Source organism: Oreochromis niloticus, linkage group LG13 (genome assembly GCF_001858045.2).
Source record: "Oreochromis niloticus isolate F11D_XX linkage group LG13, O_niloticus_UMD_NMBU, whole genome shotgun sequence".
Classification (NCBI taxonomy): Eukaryota; Metazoa; Chordata; class Actinopteri; order Cichliformes; family Cichlidae; genus Oreochromis; species Oreochromis niloticus.
In genome coordinates this window covers 13,465,129-13,474,955 of record NC_031978.2, presented here as the reverse complement: position 1 = coordinate 13,474,955, position 9,827 = coordinate 13,465,129, and the positions used below count along the sequence as shown (strand labels likewise).

The window sequence follows — 9,827 nt, the reverse complement described above, 5'->3', positions numbered from 1 at the left end:
CAAAGGATCAGCACTTCCACAGAAATGTTGTTAAGATTATAAAAGATTAAGCGTGGTTATGTCTTGTTTGTCTTGTTTGGTCAGGCATGTTTATTGTCCCACAGGTACCTGACTTTCTATTTGTACTGCAATGGATTTGATTTCATACGAAGCTCACAGACAGATTACCAACTCTACCACTGCAGCACGTTGTTAGCAAGAAGAAAGAAGAAATATTCCCATTAACTTCAGCACAACAAGCACATCTGTAAAAGTGTCAGTTGACTTTATTAGCATCAGCTTCACTCAGTTGAAGAAAAACAACTTTTGTCTTTGGAACGTTTAACCATGGAAGAAAAAAAAAAGGATCTATAAAATAAGTTGCTGGAAGGACAATATATAAAACAATGGCATCAAAATAGGTTTGACAAGAAAAAAAACAAAGAAAAAAAGGCTCAAATATTTTTGGATGCGGGGCATTTTTCCTCTGTTTGCCCTGTTGTTTACAAAAAATAACAAAAGAGGAAAACGAACAAACAAAAAAAAAATGTATTTACAGTGCATATATTTACATTAAGGCATTTTTGCTGGGGAAAAAAGACGGTTGATCAGATACAACCCCTGCTTCTACACAATCAAATAAATAGTCAGATTTACCATTATACATTACAGTGCTATATTATCGATATGCTACCTGCAGTGAATGAACAAATACAGTTATAAGTGCAGGCTAAATCTCCCCATCAAATGGACATTCAGGCGTACATTAAAGGATAGGTTCACACTTTTTTGTTATGTTGTTTTTGTTTTAAACAATACTCCATATCCATATGTACATTAAAAGAGTTGGTGGTTGACGAGATCCCTTTGGGGAGCGATTAGCAAGCAATTAGGCAAATTCAATATTCTGGCTAACTAAACTTCAACTTTAGAAGCTGAACCAAAGTTTCAACAAGTTAATAATAAATTTTAAAAAACAAAAAACAAAGTGAACCCGTCCTTTAACAAAACGTGTCCATGAGTAGTTAGAGCCAAGATAGCTCTGTAGAGCCAGAGCATCCCAGGATGTCCGCGAAGTGGCCAGAGCTGTGCTGTTACACTACCACAAGGGTGGCTACCTTATAATTCAAGAGATTTACCTTTTCAAAGCTAAACCTAGAGATTTAACAGATTTAGATTCTCTTTTTCTTTTCTTAAAAAGCACCAGGTTTTTAAAACGATTGACTACACTCATCACAGCTCTGCTACTAGAGAACAAAAACACATAAATGAGAGAAAGAGGCACTTAATAAGGTGTTGACGATGTGTTGAACATGATGCTTTGGTTAAAACAATTAACAGAAGTAAAACGCTGGGTGAGACTGATCTACACTAATAGCATGCTGCATTTTGAAGACACTTCAGTGCACATTCAAGTTTGTGCATCAAATACTGTCGATTCTGTATTAACTGAATGAGTCCTAGAACACGTCTATGGGTTCTGCTTACATTTCTCTTGTTGGAAATCCATCAAAAGACAACCTGAATAATTCATCATCTAATTGCTGCTCTTTAGCATCCATCCACCTCCCTCTGTTTCTCAATCGTCTTCCAATCTCCTCTCTCTAAAATCAAAAATTTCTCCCTCTCGGTCTTTCTCTCCATCTCCATCTCCACCCCCACACTCTCACTTTTTCCCTGCTCTCTCTTCCCTCTCTCCAGAGTATAAATGCCTTCAATTTTTAATATCTGAACAGCAATGATTTGTGTGGTGCACACAGAGATGTAGTCCAGTAGTGATAATGATCGTTCCAGTGGTGAATGAGATACTTGGGCCAAAAAGGCTGAGGCTTAGATTACCAATTCTAGTGCAAATCTAAGGATTTGGTAAAGAATAAAAACCTGGACATTCCAGTTCTAGAGAGAAACTAACAGATCAATGAGTAAACAAAGATTTGGCTTGACTAGTTTTGCAAACAAAAGCTTCTCTTTTATAAAAGAAAATTAAGCCAGTTCTATGTTACAATAAAGACAAAAAAGATGCTGTTTTAATTCATTCCAGTCACACCCAAGAGTCCACACGGACTGCCATTCACTATTTTAGTATTTTTCATCTTTTCATTTGCCCAAACACATCTATAATATGTGTATCTGGTGGTTAAGGGACCAGAAGATCATCTGGCCACCGTCTTCCTACTTTAAAACCTCCAAATTGTTCCACTTGGCGTTAAGAGCAACATGTTTGTTAGGCTATCGAAGTGTTTTAGCCCACGACAGCAGCACCAGGAAGAGCTTTGATGTCACTGAAAGTCACTCTGCATCAGGCAGCTCGTGTAGCTGCGGGACACGGAGTGAGTGCTTTATGTTTTGTCAAGATAGTGCTTGTATGTTTGAGCATGTGTGCAAAACGTTGCTAGTTCTGGTGTCTCTTCATGTGCAGGGCAAGGTGATCCGATCGGGAGAAGGAGCGTGAGCAGACGCCACACTGGAAGGGTTTGGCGCCCGTGTGTTTCCTGTAGTGACGTGTCAGCTCATCCGAACGAGCAAAACGCCAGTCGCAGCTGTCCCACGTACACCTGTACGGCTTCTCACCTGCAGGACAAGAGAAAGAGTTTGAGTGGGTGCAAACCGCCGTGCCATCTGGTGCTCTATTCTGAGCTATCGCTTGATCACATGATACGAACCAGAGCAGGACTGTCAATATTCAGGTACTAAAAACAAGAATTATCGTGACACAAGCCAATTCTCTGACTAAAGTGATTCATACAGTTGGGTGGAGGAACTGGGAAAACAGGCTTCACCGAAAACGCCAGTTGTCTAACTAGATATACAGTCATAACACTGTCACTCAAAAGCATTCATCAAGCACTCACACACAAATGCAGCAACCAGTGCTTCACAATTTTCCCACGGTGCCTTGTCTGTATTGTCAACTTTTCCCTCCAGGTATTTTTCTTTAATGACTGCAGCACGTCTGTCTGTCTGTCAGTCATTCCAGCAAAATTCAGCTGCAGCTCCAGGCACTTTCTGTAAAACCAGTGTGCTCGTTCTCCCTCTGGGAGAGTTTTGTCTTAGGCCCACAAGTTGACCAGTGTATACTCAGGTCTACTAAATGTAAAGAGGTTGAAAAGAATATATATCTAAGCACTTGTTAAATATTTAGTATGCAAGTATAATTCATTTTTCTGCAACTTAAATTCAACCTGACAAACGTACAGTAAGTACAGCACATGCAAAGACCAGAACAGAAAACATTTAGAATTATAACTTGTACATGTTGACGCATCTACTGCTTCTTTGTATTTAGTGTGTGTCTGATAACAGTGGACGCTTAAGAAATATGAAAGGACTGGAAGGAACTTGATTTTTGCTTAGCTAGATTCCTCCCTTTTCCCTCTTTTTGTACCCTTTCATCCAGATTTTGAAGGTTAGGTGGAATAGCTTCTCATTTCAGCAAACGCATTTTTTGGCTTTTTAAGATTCATGAATATGAGCCACTGTGGTGCAAAATCAAATGGAATAAATCAAGCTGTGTGGTTGTTTTTCTTCTTCCACTCCTCATTGCCTTTAACCTCTATTTACATATCAAAAACAGAGTCCAGAATCAGTGTCCCCATTACTCTAAATGCCCCCCCATTCCATTGTAATGAGAAAACAGTGAAAATTTTTTGACCATGTTCTGTGGCTTATTCAGGCCACCAAGACTAAAGTTAATAATAATAATAAGAAAAAAAACAACTATTTGAGAATCATTTCTCAAAGCTCTTTGCACTATAAACATAATCCCATTAACTTCCATTAAACTGAAGTGGCAGCATAAATCACAGAGATGGCTTGTTTTATAATCTGGACAAATAAAAACAGAACTATTTCCGCATGATAAACGCCGCTGGGGACACCCAAGAATTTTTTTTTCCCCCCTTTTGTCATTTAGGTGACCAACTCTTCAAACAAGCACATCAAGCTCTGCAGCATTGCTTAAAAAAAACAAACAACCCAGAGTAAACCTGCTAGAACCACAGTGTCACCAAACTTAAAGACACACACCTTAAACCGAACACGAGGAAGAGAGACGATGAGAAGACGCTGTTTAAGGAAAAAAAAACACTCGGAAATGATTGCCAATGCAGAAAGAGGATATTTCTCACAATACACCCACCCACACATACACACACACACACAGACACACTAACAATCAGGGTAATGGATGTTGATGGAGATTAGAGTGGGAACTCCCAGTGGGACCCAAACGCATTAGGAATCATCTCATAGAGATTACTGACAGGTGTGTGTGGAAGTGTCCATGTGTGGGTGTGCACGTGTGTGTACGAGTACATAAGTGTGCATTCAAGCAGCTGAATAAGAGAAGGAGAACGAGTTATAGACAAAGATAGAAGTAAAGGAGGAGGCCAGGGTTGAAGATGAAAGTATGAGGGCACAAAAACAGAGGAGAAGAGGATTGGATAGGAAAAAAATGGGGGGGGGGGGGAGAAAATAACTAAGCAAGGCCGACAGAGGCATAAAGGACATGTAGTTGCTGCTACATAACATTTACGTGTCGACTTCTCATCTTGCGGTCTGTAATAAGTGCAATCACCACAATCAGCCTGCAGCATGAGTGACGCCAGATATAATTGTCGCGTCATGTTCCTGATACGAAAATGCAAGGCACGCACACCCACAACGATGTTCCGAACAAGTAGTTTAGATCCATAATTAGGACACATTCTGGCTTTTGTGTGTGTATCCAGATGAGCGAGGAATGTGTAGATATCAACAGAAGCTTTGTTTTGTTAGCTGGAGTGAGGTGGGGCCCAACACCTAAGCATTTGTTTATTGACTTTGCTTGTCCAAATCCAAGCTCAAATCTAAACGTGGCAGGAAGAAAGGGAATAAAATGAAATGCAAAGAGAACGGAATCAAAGTGGGAAAAGGCGTTAAAGCATTTAAACAATTCCTGAACGGGCGATGGGATTCAAAAAAACATGGCACCACACGTCTAGCACTGACCACATAGTCTGAGAGTCATCCCCTGGCAGAAGTGTGTCACTTCCACCTGTTTTGATGGAATAGTATATTGGGCAGAGGATGGGGAATGGGCTAGGATACATTTACACACACATGCCAAGAACACAACACTCTGCCTAGCAACATAGTGCCAGTGCAGATACTGAAATACGAGTCCTGGGGGCAGCGTCATTTTTTTGATGGGTCTCTTTTTAAAAAGCTGCATTAATTAGAGGAATCTCTTACCAGTGTGAGTCCTGAGGTGTGCTTTCAAATGGGACGACTTGGTGTAGACCTTCTTGCAGCCTGACGACAGACATGGAGATAAACACAAACAGACGGCTTAATCCAAGTAATTCACACGTGGCAAATATGCATTTACCCAATAAACTGAGCTGTGGAATTCAAAAAATCCAAACTAATGAAGAACAGAAGCTGTTTTGGAATCAAATATAGTAAAGTGTGTTGCGTAGAGCCTCAAATCCTGCTCTATCTCATCTGCTGCTTTCCAAAATGAACAAAATGGGCTCTGTTAAAAGCAGCCCTCATAGCCTCATTTGGTATTAAAAGGCATTTGATTACAAGCCTCGAATCACCAACGATGCTACCTGAAAACCTCTGTTTTCTCCTTCTGTGCACGGTACAGTTCGCTTATACAATGTCAGAAAGGTCATTAAGGATTTTGAACGATTTAGAAAGATATTTGTCAGATATCTTATGACTTCAAGTTAGGAAACGATAGAATTTCGTGTATTGCTATGATTAAACCGTGAGCAGCTGCAACAGTGTGACTAATATACGTACACTTGGATGAAGTGTGGCTCTGTGAATATGATGGATCTGCTTCATCTGGCTTTTTAAGAAGTAAGACGTGTGCTAACGTGCTGCGGTAGGCTCTGCTTAAGCCTATTTTACATGCCGCCACAGGCTAGCTGACATTACATGTCCTACAAGTAGCTACATATCATACAGTCTGTATGTGTGTGTGTGTGTGTGTGTGTGTGTGTGTGTGTGTGTGTGCGCGCCAGCTAAAGAAAATAAATACTTTAATCTCAGCATGCAATCTCAAGTGTAAAAGTATGAAGATATGTGTGTGGGAAAAAAGATCAAATGATTCAAGGAGAACATCTTTTTAATTAACACAGCCCCTGCATACACAAACATGCACTCTCTCTCACAAACACTCACACACACACAAAAACAGGTTCATTCCACAATCATACCAGTGATTACTTTAAAGCCACCACACTGTTTGAGAGCTCATAGCTGAAAGTGCCACAGTCATTTGAGGTGTGCTAATATATGCAAAGCAGTGTTCGAACCAGATAGTTGACTGAAAGGTAGTAACAGTCTGGCTGCATTGGATGCCAGTACAGAGTGTACTCTGCCTTCATGTACCAAAGGCATAGGCAAATCATTCAAAACATGAACAGAAACATTCACTACAATGCAGTGATAAAATAAACACACAACGGTGATTACATTCACAGTGCACATTCAGTGGTGTGCGTGTGTCATCCTTCTAACCTGGGTAATCACAGTGGTGGATCCGTCGTTTCTCTAAGTCGGGGTTGTTCCTTCGGTTGTAGCGGACAGCCACCGCGTTCTGTGCTGGATTTGGGGTTGGTGTTGTCGCGTGGGCTTGAGGAAGGACTGTGGCTGGGCCTGGGACTGGTGTGGGGCCTGTAGTGAGGGGGAGAGCCAAGCCACCTGGTCCCGGGCCAGGTCCAAGTCCGGGTGTGCCACCTGCAAGCTTGGAGGCAATGGTGGCAGCGTATGACGGAGGAGGTGACATGTTGTGGAGCAGCTCCTTCTGCCTGTCAGGGCTGCCGGGCTCTGAGTTTGGCGGAGAGGGTGGCAGGTAGGGCACCTGCTGCTGGAGGAATTGGGGATGTGCCTGAGAATGAGGATGTGTGTATACCCCACCACCTAGACAGCGGTAGGCAGGCTTGACAGTTTGCTCTTGTTGAGAAGCAGAAGTAGCTACTGGCAAATCATGAAAAGGTGTGTGCATCGTGGTAGCGTGTTGGATCGGTTGCTGCTGCTGCTGATGATGATGATGCTGAGCCTCCATGCCATTGCCATGGCGATGATCCAAGCCAGAGTTTAGGAGCTGAAACAGCGAGCCGCTGTTGTCATGGTGGTGGTGGAGAGCGTGCTGCTCAAACTGTGGTGACATTTCCTGTTTGACATACACTTCTGGCAGTGAATCACCACCGCGGCTGCCTCCCAGCTGATTGAAAACACTGGTGAATTCTGGTAACCCAGTTAATGTCATGTTTGTGGCGGAGTTTTCCATGGCCATACTGCCAGGGCCGTGGCCGGATGTGCTGCAGCTACTTGTGGGCGTAGTGCCGGGGCAGTGGGGCTGCAGGTTAGAGGAAAAACACGAGGAGGGAGATTCTGTTTTAATGTGAGTGAGACTCGGGTGGTTCTGGTGTTGAGGGGACCGCACCTGCTGGCACAAGCCCATCCTCAGGTAGCCGACGTCAGGGAGATAAAGATTCATGTTGAGAGTATAGGGAGCCCCAGCGTCAGCGAAGAACTGATCCACTGCTGACGAGCTGTCTCTGAGTGACTTCTGCTGGTTGTCTGCAGGGTTTGGAAGTGGAAGAGGCTGAGGGGAGAGATACCTGTCCATCTCACACTTTGCCTGAGGATTAAAAGGGAAAACACACATTAAAAAAAGAATAAAGAAAATAAAAAAACAAGCAGTTAACATAAAAAGAAACTTTTTGGTGAATGAAAAGTACCAAAGTCTGACTTCACTAAGTTCTTCTCAGTGCTTCTATTCTGAACCACTATTATGAGAAGACAAAAGGTTTGATAGGACAGTCACTGCTAAAACATTTATCAAGTAGTCATCAAAAGGCAGTTGCCACATTCCCTCGCCGCCTGCAAGGCTGAACTCAGAAACCTGACGGCGGTGAGGCCCACATTTGAGGATTAGACGATGTTATGTCAATAAAGAACCTGATCTAACGCCTCTTATTTGAACATGTGCAGCTATTACAAGCGTAACAGAGCAGCCAATCGCCGGTCAAACTGCCCACCACAGGTGAACAACTTGGCATAAAAAATGCTTCATTCGTACTGCTCTTTTTGGTCCAGCTCCTGTGGCTCTGGAGGGTCTAACCGGTATAAAAGTTAAAGAAGCAGAGCACCAGAGGATGAAACAGCAACATGAAAGGGAATGGGGAAACACCCATGTCTCCCTGCAGCAGCAGCAGCAGCAGAAACAGCAGCAGCAGTAGTAGTCTGGGGATGGGCTGCTATTTGAGGGTCCTGATCCTACCAGCTGTTATAGATCTCCCTGCTATGTTGCACAAGTTTCTTTCTAACTGGGGACAGAGTTGCCGGGACGTTTCTGTCCGAAGCTGGAGTCAGTTGTTGTCAGCGTGGTATGATGGTGAGAAGGGACGCCAAGGAGAGACCAACAACTGGTGACCAACTGGCTGGCTGGCATAGAAAACATGCGATGAATGCGTTTTGCAGGCGGAGGTGCTCGACTACGCGTCCAGCTGGTCGCTTATTACCGAAAATAGAGCTGAATAAAGTGAGGGTTACGATCGCGCAGAGGGAGACGACTGAAATTTAGACTCAAATAAATAAATAAATAAACAAGCAAACAGAAAAACAAGCTGGATTTAAAGCCAGACTGCCACGCCCATTCAGTGAAATACATCACTAATGTGTAAAGTCGGTTTGATTTCCAACCGGTTTACCTGTGCGTAATCATTTTGTCCAGCCTTGTCTGCTTCGGTGATCTTGCAATCCAAGCCGAACAACGCCGAGTCCTCCAAGGGGAACCCAGCGGGCAGAGTCGCCTTCTGCAGCGGGTAGAAGGGATCCTCCTGCACGCCGCCGCTCATCGTGAGTGTTGCGGCCATGAAGCTCCGACGCAGCGCCGCAAAAACGATCGCTTGCCGTGTGTTATTATGCAAAGAGGAGGATGCTACAGCGTACCGAGAAAGGAGTGGAGCCGACGAGGTGTAGTGCGTGCGTTAGAGTAATTAATGTGTGCCTGTCGGCTACATCTCCTTCCACTTGTTTCATCCCTCTGCTCCGGCCCACAGACAGTTTTCTATCTCGCGTTCGCAGGGCGGAGCGGCCCCAGTGTAAATACAGACCGCGCACCGCCCACCAAACCTTTAAAAACGCTTTGATCATTCATTCACCGGCCACCGCCCTACGTTTGCCATCCATACACACCGACAACAGCGCCGTAAAAAAGTCCACGAGACCGGTCAAACCGCATTAAAGTGGTGAAAGTTAAACTCATCGCAGCCACGTTAACCAACAGAATTTCTGTAAAGTGTTTTGAGATGATAAAAACAGATAAAACGTGGAAACAGACCGCGAAATTGGTCAAATAGTGGGTATGAGGCACATGACCGCATATGACACGCGTGTTACTGAATATAGTTACAGCAGGTACAGGTGTGGACTCTTGTGTAATGCTGTGTCTATAATCTATAAACTGTTTCGATGTTGCATTAATGATTGATAAGGAATCAAGGAAACTATTGGACAGAGCAGAAGAATAAAGTGGAATTCGATGGAAATAGTTGAAAGTATTTTAAAACTGTACTTGAGTAAAATCAGATCTTTTGTTACAGGAAATATTTGTGTTGTCATCAAACTATTATTAAAATATTCTGGGTTTATTTGACTCCGAACACAGTCACAATAATAGAACCGGAGACCCGCCAAAAGTATGTGGACAGCAATATTATTGTAGGGTCTACCTTACGATATAAAGCGCCTTGATGCGACTGTTGTTGCGATTTGTCGCTATATAAATACAATTGAATTGAATTGAACACAACGTTTATATTTTTGCCTTTTGGTTCCACCTTAGT

The 9,827-nt window shown here is 43.1% G+C and overlaps 1 protein-coding gene across 1 annotated transcript; it reads right to left on the bottom strand.

The window, feature by feature from the left end:
- Window positions 1-244: 244 nt before the first annotated feature.
- On the bottom strand, window positions 245-9,659 carry klf5a (Kruppel like factor 5a). Its single transcript, XM_005474261.4, has 4 exons — window positions 8,691-9,659; window positions 6,493-7,618; window positions 5,212-5,271; window positions 245-2,550 (listed from the first exon to the last, which is right to left on the bottom strand). The coding sequence occupies exons 1-4, from the start codon at window positions 8,853-8,855 to the stop codon at window positions 2,372-2,374; spliced, it is 1,530 nt and encodes a 509-aa protein (XP_005474318.1). The 5' UTR covers window positions 8,856-9,659; the 3' UTR covers window positions 245-2,371.
- Between the last annotated feature and the right edge of the window lie 168 nt (window positions 9,660-9,827).